This window comes from Uranotaenia lowii, unplaced genomic scaffold, assembly GCF_029784155.1.
Source record: "Uranotaenia lowii strain MFRU-FL unplaced genomic scaffold, ASM2978415v1 HiC_scaffold_165, whole genome shotgun sequence".
Classification (NCBI taxonomy): domain Eukaryota; kingdom Metazoa; phylum Arthropoda; class Insecta; order Diptera; family Culicidae; genus Uranotaenia; species Uranotaenia lowii.
The window spans coordinates 24,914-39,052 of NW_026597688.1; the positions used below are offsets into that span (position 1 = coordinate 24,914).

The 14,139-nt window shown below is 44.2% G+C and overlaps 2 protein-coding genes across 2 annotated transcripts; both read right to left on the minus strand.

Annotated features, from left to right (window-relative positions):
* Nucleotides 1-266: 266 nt before the first annotated feature.
* Nucleotides 267-1,130, minus strand: LOC129759487 (uncharacterized protein K02A2.6-like). The gene has a single exon (XM_055756958.1). The coding sequence runs from the start codon at nucleotides 1,128-1,130 to the stop codon at nucleotides 267-269; it is 864 nt and encodes a 287-aa protein (XP_055612933.1).
* Nucleotides 1,131-1,998: 868 nt separating this feature from the next.
* Nucleotides 1,999-8,109, minus strand: LOC129759488 (uncharacterized). The gene is made up of 3 exons (XM_055756959.1): nucleotides 2,935-8,109; nucleotides 2,599-2,779; nucleotides 1,999-2,300 (listed from the first exon to the last, which is right to left on the minus strand). Exons 1-3 carry the CDS (start codon nucleotides 8,107-8,109, stop codon nucleotides 1,999-2,001), a joined length of 5,658 nt encoding a protein of 1,885 aa, XP_055612934.1.
* Nucleotides 8,110-14,139: the final 6,030 nt, after the last annotated feature.

The window sequence follows — 14,139 nt, forward strand, 5'->3', positions numbered from 1 at the left end:
TAGAATGCCGAATGTTTCATCCTCTCTCTCTTGCGTCGGATGTCATTTCTACAGGAGTGTTCGTGAAGTACGTAATCGTACGACGGTCATAAATAACGTAACTATAATTAATTATTCAAGACAATTCCCAGAGTTATTGGCGATACTACAACCCCTCCTTAAGTTTAATAAAACAACGATTGATAATGAGTTTTTATTATTAGATATTCAGGTAAGAAATAGTTTACGAATCGGTTGATTAGGTATGAAAGCTAACCTTCAAAACTTTATTCAAACGATACATAGTCTTTAAACTTTGTTGGTGGTACTCTTGTTCTTTTCTTTACTTCCTTAAGCTCTTCGTTAGTGGTTATCTCATCTTCAACTTTAGTATCCTTCTCAGACTGATCAACACCAACCGATGGTAGACTTGTTGACGACTCTACCGGAACCAATGTTTCGAGATTCTGTGTTTCACTATCCGGTTTCTCAATGTTGAGCTTTTTCAAATGTGCAGAGCTTCGAGAGTATTTCTTTCCTGTAACGGTGGATTCAATGAGGGTGTCGGTCCCAGCTTTGTCGCGAACGATAAACTCTTCATTTGAAAACTCAGTTTGTAATTTGTTATTCTTCCTCATCCGTTTTACAAGCACATGATCATTAACTTCAATGCCACTGTCCTTGGCTCTCCTCTTGTGATCAGCATATTCTTTGCCTTTTTGTTTTACTACCGCATCCTGTTCACGTACCGCTTCATCTTCAGAAAAAATTGAAATCGTTGGAAGCGTAGTATTCATTCTTCGACCGAACATCAGCTCCCCTGGTGATTTTCCAGTAGTAGGATGACGAGTTGCATGATAGGTAAGCAAGTATTTTCGCAACTCAGCTCTCCAGTCTTTGCCAAGTTCTTGGGATATCTTGAGACGTTTTAATATTGAACGGTTTTGCCTCTCGACTTCTCCGTTGGATTGCGGCCAGTATGGAATTGTATTCCAGATTTGAACACCATGTGTTTGACAAAATTCTTTAAAATCTCCGCACTGCCCACTCAACTGAGGTGCATTGTCTGCTTTGATGGCATGAGGAACACCATATCTGCTGAACATAACGGCTAGTTCACGCGAGACGTCTACAGCTGTTGTAGACTCCATTTCACAAATTTCCATGAATCGGGAATAACAATCAATAACAACCAAAAGGTGTTGTCCCTCTGGTAAAGGCCCAAGGAAATCAAGGGCAACAATTTGCCATGGAAATGACGGAAGCTGGCTTCGTTGCAAGGGCTCTGGGGGATCTGGTGCCGAAACAAGTGTGCACCCTCTGCAGTTCCGCACATATTTCTCGATAGCCATGTCCATTTTTGGCCACCAGACATAAGATCTCATAAATTGTTTCATCATGGAAATTCCTGGGTGCCCTTCATGCCCTGTAGTCATGACCTTGTCTCTTAGTGTCTGTGGTATGATAATGAACGGAAGTACCTTTTATTCGCCGTTGGTTTTCCTCTCCTTTCAAATTTCTTTTCAGGTTCGTCTAATTTTCCTTCCTTTCCAGGTAAGTAAACAGGTAAGTCCCAGGTTCGGTTGAAGTCACAGGTAAGTTTATTCTTCTCTATTTTTACGTTCACCACATTTATTTCTTGCACTACATTTAAGTTTATATTCTATTTACTTATTTATTTACAACTATTTACAGATTTCTATTTTAATTTTCACCATTAATTTCTTCTATGATATGCTCTGCTGGTTTGTTGTTGTTTACTGCTCCGCCGCCACCGTCGGAAAAAGAGGCCACGCGTTTTCCTACAGGGCCTTTTATACTGTAGGCCTGCAGAAAAGAGCGGAAATTGTTCTTTATAGTTTTCCTCGCAGCCCACTGCTGCTAACGCCTTTGGTCTGACAGCATGCCCCAGTGGTAAAACGTCGCGAAATCAGTAGACTGCTTTTCTTCCTCAGGACCAGATAGCGCCACTATATTCGTGCAGTATTTTTTCCGTGTGCATCGAACATACTGGCCCCTTCAGAAATACCCATTTCTGACAGCATCCAATTGGTTGAAAACTCGGGCACCGATGATTATTTCCCCCGCAGCGTGAAGGTGTTGTTTACTTTTGACTTTTGAGCCGGCACCTCGCGTTTTCATTTCGTCGGTCGCAGTTTTGTTGTCATTCGTCTCGTCGGTCGCGGTTGTGGATTCGTTCGTCGGTCGCTGTTGTGGATTCGTTCGTCGGTCGGTGTCGTGTTTTCGTCTCGTTAGTTCCTGAAATTGAAGACCCGGTAGCACTTCCAAGAGGAATATAGGATCTTTGGACAGGGACTCACCTGGCCCAGGTGAAAATAGGGCCTTGAAAATTGAAAATTGATTGAGCTGGACCATTCGACGTTGAAACCTGGTTGAAGCTTGGCTGCTGTTTGTTTTTATTTCCCGGTCGATTGGAAAGTGCCTGATCCAAGCAAATATTAGGCCTTGAACGAACGATGGATGCGAGACATTCGACTGGTCTGGATCGTGGCTGCATGATATGGGTTTTATTTTTTTTTTCACGGAGGATTTGGTGCCTGCAAAAATAGACCCGGTAGACCCCTTCGAGTGATAGAAAAGCTTTGGACAGGAACTCACCTGATCCAAAAGAATAAAGTGCCTTGTATGGTTCATCAATACTGGACCCGCCGGAAGTGTTAAGAAGTGTTTTGGCCGTGTGATGACAATCTGTTTCTGTAGCTGATTGGTCAACGCCGGTAGTGGTTTTGATTCTCCGGTGGTGATGCAATCGGCCACAGGAAACAAGTTCAGCGCCGATCTGATGTGAAGTGTGATGTGATGTGATGATTGTAGCAGAAACGGAGAATGGTTGCAGTTGACGAGGTGCAGCAAATTTTGTCTGCTGCTTATTGATCAGCGGTGGGCGGTGTTTTTATTTCCTCCGACGATGATGCAATCGGCATAAAGGCAAACTTTTGCCACCGGACGGATACAAGAGCCTTTCGGGGTCTGCAGAGTGACGACTCTCGTGATGCCATCAGTCCCTGGATGTAATTTGGTGATTCTGGCTGTGGGCCAGCGAATTGGTGGAGTTCCATCCTCCTTCAGAAGAACGAGCTGATTTTCTTTGAGTATCACAGGTGAGTTGTGCCACTTAGATCTTTGTGCTAATGATGACAAATATTCTAGGTGCCATCGACGCCAGATGTCCTGCAACAGCTTTTGGGTTTGCTGCCACTTCCGAAGATAATTCGATGGGATGTCGTTGTAGTTGTCATCTGGAACGGATTTTAGGGAGGTGCCCACTAGAAAATGCCCTAGAGTAAGCGGCTCGAAATCCGTCGGATCGTCGCTCAGTGGAGTAATCGGGCGAGAGTTGAGGCAGCACTCTATCTGGCACAATAATGTGTCCATATCGTCGTAGGCCAACGGACGATCACGGACGACTCGAAGGAAATGTTTTTGGGCGGAATTTATTGCGGATTCCCATAATCCGCCGAAATGAGATGCTCGTGGCGGATTAAAATGCCACCTGATGTTGGAATCGGAGCATTCGGCAGCAACTCCTTGTGCGTGGTCCGACGAGCGCAGAAGTTTTCGCAATTCATTGCTGGCACCAAGAAAGTTTCTCCCGTTGTCGCTGTAGATGTCTGATGGTGGCCCTCGGCGAGACACGAAGCGACGAAGAGCCTGGATGAATTTGGCTGTCGTCAAATCGAAAACGAGTTCGATATGCACAGCCTTCGTAGTAAAGCAGACGAACACCGCTACAAATGCCTTGATTGGGGCTGATCGACGATGGGGAGGTTTGAGCAGGATCGGGCCCCAATAATCGACACCGGAAACCGAAAATGGTCGGGCAGCAACGACGCGTTCCTTTGGTAGCTCTGCCATAAATTGTTCAACCAATTTAGGGCGAGCTCGGACGCATATTATGCAGCGATGAACTACTGTTTTGGCCAGCTTTCTGGCCCCTGTGATCCAGTACCGTAATCGAATGATTCCAAGCAGCAATTGAGGTGCTGCGTGCAAATGCCTTTCGTGTAAGCACTCCACTAACAGGGCGGAGAATCGATGATTGTACGGAAGAAGAATTTGGTGCTTGGCGTCGTAATTTAGAGCTGATCTGTCGATTCGTCCTCCAACACGCATCAGGCGATCTGCATCCAGGAACGGCGTAAACCATCGGAGTTGGGACCTGATTGGAGCTGGCTTCGATGCTTGCAGGGCTGCTACGTGCTCGGAGAATTCTTGAGCTTGCACCAATCGTATGAGAGCATTCTCGGCATCGCGAATTTCCGTCGCTGAGAGGAACGTTCTTTTTCTGGCTTCTGCGCTTCGAGACTTGCGTGACAACCTGAGGCAGAATGCTGTGACGCGTAGCATGGTTTGGTATTTCGAGAATCGGCCAACAAAGGTGTCGATGAAGGAACTGTCTGCTGAGGCTGTTAGGCCGACCGGTTTGGATGTGCGGAACTCTAGATGGGTCTCGTAGGAGGTGCTTGATGGCGATGTCAGCTGCAAAAAGTCATCGGACCGAAGCCAATTTGGTCCATTCCACCACAGTTTGCAGGAGATCAGCGTTTTGGCGTCAATTCCTCGAAACAGATGGTCAGCAGGGTTCTCTTGACCAGCTACGTGATTCCAGGAAGCGCCGACTGTTGCAAGCTGGATTTTTGAAACCCGATTGGCCACGAAAGTTGTCCAAACTGAGGGAGTCGCCTTCAGCCAGGCGAGCACCGTGGTTGAGTCGACCCAGAAGAATGTTTCGAACTTCCTTCCGAAGGTTGAGGAGATTTTCTGGTACAATTGGGCTGCCTCGAGAGCCCCACAAAGTTCAAGCCGGGGAATGCTGCGTTTTTTCAAAGGAGCGACTTTGGATTTGGCCGTGAGAAGGCCGACGGAAATACAACCTGATGAGTCCTTTGATCGGAAGTAGGCACAGGCCCCGTAGGCGTTTTCTGAAGCGTCAGAAAACAGGTGTAGCTGTATGGATTCAAATTCGGGAAGCACGACGCATCGTGGGATTCGAAGCTGATCAAGGACAGGTAATTGCGCATAGTAGTTTTGCCAATACGTGGTCAGAGATGGTGGTAGGGGTTGATCCCATCCCCATGGCTTGCCGTCGTCGGAGTTCAGACTGCACAGAGTCTGCATAAACATTTTCGCAGTAACGATGACAGGGCCTACCAATCCCAACGGGTCGAACAGCTGGGCGATTTGTGAGAGGGCCAACCTTTTGCAGAGAACCACGTCTCGAGAGTGTTCAGGTAACCGAATTTGAAACCGGAAGTGATCCGAAGCTGGTTCCCAGTGCAACCCCAAGGTTTTGATGGTCTGATCAGCTGCGAGCTCGACTGATGAATGAAGTGCACGTCGTTCGGAAGGAATGCCATCAAGAACGGATTCGATATTCGACGCAAATTTCCGGAATTCAAAACCTCCTCGACGGCACAATTGGTCAAGTTGATTCCGCACCTCCGCCAGTTCTTCAGGAGTCCTTCCGCTGGTAACCAGGTCGTCTACGTACACATCTCTCTTCAGAATCGCCGCGCCCATAGGAAAATCCGCTTTTTCGTCGTCTGCCAATTGTTGTAGGGTTCTGGTGGCCAGGAATGGTGCACTCGCTGTGCCGTAGGTGACCGTTTTCAGCTCAAACGTGCTGAGAGGCTCGTCCGGTGAACTTCGCCAAAGAATCCGCTGGAGAGGAGTGTCTCGTTCGTCGACCAGGATTTGACGGTACATTTTTTGGATGTCGGCGATGAGCAAAACGGGATTGATTCTGGTTCTCAGGATGATGGAACGAAGGTCGTCTTGGATGACTGCCCCGACCATGAGCACGTCGTTGAGAGATTTGCCAGATCCTGACTTGCACGAAGCATCGAAGACGACTCGCACCTTGGTAGTCGAGCTATCTTCGCGAATCACCGCATGATGAGGAAGGTAATACTGCTGGGTAGGTGGAGTAGAAGTGTCTACTCGCTGCATGTGCCCTAAGGTGACGTATTCGGCCATGAAGTCGTGATACTGAGCCTGTAGATTGGTGTCTCGTTGCAAGGGAGACTCGACCATCCGGAATCGACGCTGTGCGATGCTGCGATTGTCGCCTACGCTGGAAACAGGTTCCTTGAACGGCAATCGAACGATGTATCGACCCTCTGAGGTGCGTTGAACGTTCTGCGAAAAGTGCTTTTCGCAGGCGGCTTCTTCCACCGACATACAGGGAGCTGAATCTGTTTCTTCGATGATCCAGAATCGTTGCATGAGGCGATAAATATCTGCGACGGTTGCAAGATTGGCGATAACGGAGCTGGTAGCAGTGGAGTTGTTAACTTTCCCAGAAACAACCCATCCCAGAACAGAATTCACAAGAACAGGCAGTGAATCTCCAAGTGGAATTCTGCCAGGCGGTTTGAAAAGATCGAAGAATATTTCTGCACCAAGGACGATGTCGATAGGGTTGGTTTGGTAAAAGTTAGGATCTGCGAGTTCAATTTCTTTCGGAAGGTTCCAATTAGAAATATCTAGAGTGGCGGATGGCAGATTAAGAGTGAGTTTTGGCAGTACGAGGAGCTCTACGATGGTCGAAAATCCGGTAACTCGAGAGTGAATGGTGGTGCGAAGCTTGGAGCGAGATTGAATGGATGACTGACCAATTCCGGAGATTGACAGATGAACTTTCGTGCGACGAACTTTGAGTTTTTGCGCAAATGACTCGGTGATGAAGTTACATTCGCTACCCGAGTCGAGGAGCGCTCTGGCGAAGTGAGTATTGCCGTAATCATCCGTCAGTTTGATCACGGCCGTTGCTAGAAGCACCTTGTTAGGGTGACCCTTCTTGGGAAGTTTCCCGACTGCTGCAGATAATGATGACACTTCTTCGCTGGTAGGGTTAGAATCCCTGGATGTATTGCCCTCCGGTCTCGGCTTGCTGGATTCACCCTGGCTGGTACCTGTGCTGCATAGTTGACTATGGTGGCGCCCTCGGCATTTTCGACAGCAGTTCTTGGATTGACAACTTCTCGATTGATGTCCCTTACGTAGGCAGTTCCGACAGAGTTGTTGACGGCGTACTAGTTTGTCTTTATCTTCGATGGTCATCTTGGCGAACGTCTGGCATAGATAAAGTGGATGGTGTTCAGAGCAGGCGAAACATTGGCGTGGTGAGAATTGAGTAGCTCCATTGCTGATGATTGCTGATCGATGAACCGGTTTTTTGGGTGCCGAAGAAGAGGAAGTATCCAGTTGAACGTTGCTCACACTCTGCAAAACGGTGACCCTCCGCTGAAGAAAGCTGACCAGATCTGGGAAGGTAGCTGCCTCATGAGTCGACGAAAATTCTTCCCAATCCCTTCGTGTAGTGGGGTCAAGACGAATACTGAGCATACGAATCAGCAATACGTCCCAAAACTCGGTTCTCTCTCCCAGCTGCTTCAAGATGCGGACATTAGCTTCGAATCGTTCCACCAGAGAATGAAGATCACTTGCAGATTCCTTTTTCAACGGAGCAAACTCAAAAAGGGAGTCGACATAGGCTTGTTTCAAACGTGCAGGATTTTGGAAGTGATCTATCAGCAAGTTCCACGCAACTGGGTAATTATTGGCGCTAATCGCAATCGTTTGTACCAGCTTTAAAGCATCCCCCGCTAATGATGAACGCAAATAATAAAACTTCTGAATATTGGACAATTCAGTCGACGAATGCACCAACGAAATAAATAAATCATGGAAATTCAACCAATTTTCGAGAGCGCCATTAAAAACAGGAAGTTTCACATCTGGGAGCCGAATTTGCGAAGAAGTAGGGAAATGCGCACCGGAGTGACAAGATTGGGAGCTCTGAGGCGATGTACTTTTATTCACGGACAGCAAGAAACCCTTCACCCGGTAGTAGTCCGTCTCGAACTGGGCCCGCTGCTTTAGCTGATGCTCCATCACCGCATTGTCTTCAACATCAGCTGCTTCGAGCTCGGCTTGCGTTTTGCCGAAGTCCACCCACAACACGGCCAGGTTCTCCAGCCGAACGGGAACTTCCATCGACTGAGTTTCTTCGTCGAAGTTTTCAACGAAGACTTTGATCAGGTTGAACGACGTCTCGATACTTCGAAGTCGCATTTTGAGCGACTTGATACGTCGTTCCGTAGCCATCATGCACGTGCGTTAATCTGCAAGATAAATTCCCAGCGGAGCACAAAACGTACCAAAATAGAGGTGGTTGGAATATTAATTACCTTCTCGAGGCAATTTCAATGCCTTCGACGCCTTCAATGCCTGAGTTCGACGGGCATCCGGTTCGAAGGACCATGACCGGAAGTACCTTTTATTCGCCGTTGGTTTTCCTCTCCTTTCAAATTTCTTTTCAGGTTCGTCTAATTTTCCTTCCTTTCCAGGTAAGTAAACAGGTAAGTCCCAGGTTCGGTTGAAGTCACAGGTAAGTTTATTCTTCTCTATTTTTACGTTCACCACATTTATTTCTTGCACTACATTTAAGTTTATATTCTATTTACTTATTTATTTACAACTATTTACAGATTTCTATTTTAATTTTCACCACTAATTTCTTCTATGATATGCTCTGCTGGTTTGTTGTTGTTTACTGCTCCGCCGCCACCGTCGGAAAAAGAGGCCACGCGTTTTCCTACAGGGCCTTTTATACTGTAGGCCTGCAGAAAAGAGCGGAAATTGTTCTTTATAGTTTTCCTCGCAGCCCACTGCTGCTAACGCCTTTGGTCTGACAGCATGCCCCAGTGGTAAAACGTCGCGAAATCAGTAGACTGCTTTTCTTCCTCAGGACCAGATAGCGCCACTATATTCGTGCAGTATTTTTTCCGTGTGCATCGAACAGATAATTCTGTCACCACGTAATAGAACTCCATCAACATGACATAGCTCTTGAAAGAGAATTTTATACTCCAAGGGAATCTTATCAATTGAATTATCGATTAAACATTGTATGATGTTGGTGATTTCAGAGTCGTTCTGTGATGCTATACGTATATCTTCCCATGACAAAGCCATCGACTGGACCGCTGTGTTTGCTACCATGTGAATGAACAATTCCTCAGAGCTATCAAATGGTTTAGCATCGAGAACTGAAAGACGTGACAAAGCGTCCGCTATGTTGTCTACCCCAGCAATGTGCCTTACCTGATAGTCGAAGGTTTGTAGGCGTAACACCCAACGTTCGATACGTGCACAGGGCTTTGAACGTGGAGTGAACAGAAATTCTAACGCTTTGCAGTCTGACAAAATTTCGAACTTTTTCCCAAGTAGGTAGTACTGGAAGCGTTCGACGCTCCACACTATCGCTAATGCCTCCTTCTCTGTCTGACAGTATCTTCTTTCTGTTTCCGTCAGTGACTTTGAGGCGAAACTAATGACTCGGTGTTCGTTGTCGTTGTTGTATTGGATCAACATTGCACCAAGACCACTTGGACTCGCATCAGCCATAAGGGCAGTTCGATCTTGAATTCGATAAAACCCTAGCGTACAAACGTTGGTCATGCAAGTTTTGATCTTATGAAATGCTTGTCTATGAGCTTCTTCCCAAGTGAAAACCACATCTTTTTTTAAGAGGTTGCGCAATGGTTCATCGATTGTTGACAAACCAGGTATGAATTTGTTCATATAATTAGCTAAACCTAAGAAGCTGCGAGTTTCTGCCTCATTTTGTGGTTCACGAAAGGAAAGTAATGCTTGAATTTTCGTATCACTCGGCCTTATTCCAAGCGGTGAAATCTTGTGCCCCAAGAAATCAAGTTCCGTAACCCGCAGCAGGCACTTTTCCCAATTGAGTTCCACTCCTTGCTTTTTGAACCGATAAATGATCTATAAAACAAATGATCAACTTTAGATAATGAATTCATTTTATTTATTTTTCTCTCTTTAAATACAAAGTCACTGTAACTGTAAGATTAAATATTCATTTTACCTCATCAAGACGTTCATCGTGTTCCTGCAAGTTCTTCCCTTCTACGATGACATCGTCCAGATACCAGAATGCCCCGACACATCCGGTTAAGATCTGATCCATCGCCTTTTGAAAAAGTTCCGGTGCCGTGACAAGTCCGACCGGGAGGCGTTTAAAACGATACAAGCCCTGGTTAGTGATAAACGTTGTCACATCTCTTGAATCTTCGGCAAGCTCAATTTGGAGAAAGGCATCTCGAATGTCCAGCTTGCTCCAAATACGCCCTTTTCCCAGGCGTGCTAGGTAGTCATCCACAAGTGGCATAGGGTGATGTTCGCGTTGTACAGCTTCGTTTACGCGACGTAGGTCCAAGCATAGTCGAAGCTGACCATCTGCTTTACCTACAATTACTAGAGGTGAAACCCAGCTGGTTGGTCCAGTTTTGATTTCGATTATATCGCGTTTCATCATCTCATCTAATTTACGATGAACCGACTCTTCCAACGGCAACGGAATTCTTCTCATGGGCTGGAACACTGGTGTTATGTTAGGGTCCATACGAATTGTTGCCTGTATTCCTTTAATCTTTGCGAATGGTTGAGATCCTTGTACAGTATTAACATTAAACCCGACCTTCCACACCCCAAGGGCTTTGGCTGATTTATCCCCTAGCAGACACTTTTGGCCATTCTCGACGACCAAAAACTCGCTTCTAATCTTTCTCTTACCAACTTCAATGTCTGCCACAAACGATCCCAAAATAGGTAAAGGTTCATCGCTTCCGTATGCCTTTAAAATTCGTGAGCAGCCTTTGGTAGAAGAAATGATTTGTATGCCGTCCTGTTTCAATTTGGACCACATTTTGCCAGTAATCAGATTAGCGTCAGCGCCGGAATCGACAAGTAATTCGACTTTGACACCTCCAACCAAACACGCGATAACGTTTGACTCATTCCCGGAATAAAAGGCGTAATACACCTTCGCCTGGCTATTCTCTTCGACGGCCTCGTTCTTGGGAGGATCCAAAGGAACAGCATTTGCAATCAGTTGAATATTGTTGAGATTCTTTCCAGACTGATTTCCGGAGCCTTGGTCATTTTTCTTCTTGCGGCATTTCTCCTCCACGTGACCGTAAATCTTACAATACGGACACATTTTTCCCCTAGCGGGACAGATCCTGGAGGAGGCAAAGTGTCCTGGCCCACCACAATTGTAGCACGTCTTTCGAATGCGACCTTTCTGGAGGAATCCAAATTTGGTCTTTGGAAACCTGCTCGTTCTGAGAAACTTTTCCTGGGATAAGCATGATTGTCTCTTCTTTGACGCAAAGACTGTCCAATACGGTTGATATTTCCAGTTGGTGCCGAGATTGCTTCCATTTGGTGTTCCACACTTTCCTGGGCGATACCTAGTGCCTCAATTTCGTCGAAAGGTAGGTCTTTCAACAGAATACGACGTCGGACTTCGTTAGATGAACATCCTTCAACGATTGCGTCAGTCAAATATATTTCACTCAAAATTTGACTGACTTCTGAACCGTATTTCTCGAACTCGCATTCCACAATCTGTTGCTTTAGACGAATTATAAAGTCTGCGAATCGCTCGCCCGTCTTTTGAGTCATTTGGCGTAGTTTACGGCGCTCAGAAGTACTTTGATGACGTGGTTCGAAGAATTCATCCAGCTTCTCAACAGCGACATCGTACCATTTGGGAACAACAGCGACTAAAGGAATGTGATCGCTGTCTTTCAAATTTTTGAATACGGTCTGAAGTGCTGGTCAACCCAAATGGAGGAGCTTGGCCTTCATCATATACTGGTCATCAATACCATAGGCTGCAAAATAGCACTCTAGAGACTCCTTCCAGGAGCGCCATTCTTTGGCAAGCTTACTTGACTCAATTTGATTACAACGAAACGGGGGCACAGGTCGGGATTCTTCCATCTGTAAATTGAAGAATAATCGTTTTTACTACCTGTCCCTATCTTGAGTTTGTTTTTTTCTGAGAAATGTAATTCAACATCTATAACGGCATTCATTGAGTTCTCATTATTATACATAAACTTTGTTTAATCGTATAGGTTGAAATTGGTTTCTACTGGTAAAAGCAACGGTTAAATGTTCAATGCACCAATGTTATGGTCGAAACTAATCAGGTCGTTGTTAAATGAAGCAGGTCAAAATCTATCAAAGTCAATTGGAATAATACAGGTGATCTTTTCTACCTGTTTCGACCAACTTCATTGAACCGACTCATAATTTATATTCAACCCTTTTCCTGATACCACCAATATGCCCTGGAGAAATCAATCTCGTTGGCATTAGATATCATGAGGAACATTTTTCAGTCACTGGACCCTGGAGAATGGTTTCTCGCCGTCCAACATTTATCAGGAGGAATAATTTTCCTGCCCGTTGACCCTGGAGACAATGATCTCGCCGTCACACGTTTGGAGGATTATCTTTCCGCCAATTGATCCTGGAGAATGAATTCTCGCCATCGTATCGTATCAGGAGGAACACTTTCCTGCCAGCTGACCCCGGAGAACTAAATCTCGCTGTCATTCAATCGTCTGGAGGAACAATTCCTGCCAATTGACCCTGGAGAAACTTTTCTCGCCGTCATGCTTCTTCCGGAGGATTATTTTTCCTGCCATTTGACCCGGAGAATTCATTCTCGCTGTCAGATTCACAACACACGAAAATTTTATATTTAATTAATTTTCTCTATGAGAATTTCCACCCTTGCACAAGAAAACATGTTTGGAATTCCGAGGAACTTTCCTGCCAATTCACACAGTTAATGGCGGCTTTCACTTTCGCAACAGCAAAAAAAAATACACCTCATGGGCTAGCGCTCTGCCCTTTGGGCCCCAGTTGTCTTAACTTTTCTTCAGCTTGTACCTCACAAGCGATGTTCGCAAAACAATTAGAATTCGCGATATTTCCTCACATCACAATTTTAACTCACCTTAAAATGATGTTCGGCGTCTCCGAAATCAATAACCAGTAATTTCTTTCCGCTAATATAATAATTTTCTGCTTTCCGCGTGGGTTTTTTCACTCGTCCTCGGAGCCAGTTGTAGTAACGTGCTACTCTCTTCGCGTCTGTCACTAGAATGCCGAATGTTTCATCCTCTCTCTCTTGCGTCGGATGTCATTTCTACAGGAGTGTTCGTGAAGTACGTAATCGTACGACGGTCATAAATAACGTAACTATAATTGATTATTCAAGACAATTCCCAGAGTTATTGGCGATACTACAAGGGCAGAGATAAATTTCGATAAATTACGACAAAGGAATAAGAAATGATATTTGCGAAATCTCTTGAACAATAAAAGTTAGAACTCCAGAGACGAATTAATTGAAAAAGTTCAAAGTTCAAATATCGAAATGCCAAAGCAAAGAACACGATAAAAACACGATGACGTTGCATGCCAGAAAATCAATTCAAATTTCTTAGATTATTACAGCAGACTAAAAACAAAATTATCAAAATCTGAACAGTTATTGATTCTTATGAATGTAAGAAAACTAGTTTGGAGTCGAATTCTCACGTAGCTTAATAGAGTTTCAATATTCATGAAGACAACAATTCCTTATTCTTCCAACCATATTGTTGAGTTTGTTTGTTACAGATTTGATTGTTGAGATATTTTAATGACCAATTTGATGAAATTCAGCCTGGCATGGAACTACTTTTTGGATATTTCTTTCAAAATACGAAAAATAATATTTTATATGAGATAAAAAATGCATAATTGATATCGAAAAACAGAATAAAATATGGAAGATTGCTCAAAAAAAAAAAATCAAAAATTCAATGTTTTGCCTTGTATTTTGATAACTGTAAGAATTTGAAGATATTTTGGCTTTGACCACTGGCACTCTTAAATTATAATTTAACCGTTTCTTCATTTCGTCAAATTAAAAATCGTCAACAATGTGTTTTGAACAAGTTCTCTTTAGTTCAAAATGAATGATAATTTTCTTCGGTATGGAGAATTCACATTTCTAATCGTGAATTAATATTTTTCAAATTTCAAGCAGAAATTTTTAATCAATCCTTCAATTGAAAATGATGAAAAGGAATATAAATATTAAAGTTTAAAATTATTATCATTTTGATAAACAGTTTTTATTCCTGATTAAATATCTAACCTCACGTGATTTTTTTTTTAGAAATTGTATTGGATTAATTTTTTAAATCTAGTATTATATAAAAAAAATTTACTGTATATTCTTATATCCTAAGCTTAAATTCAAGT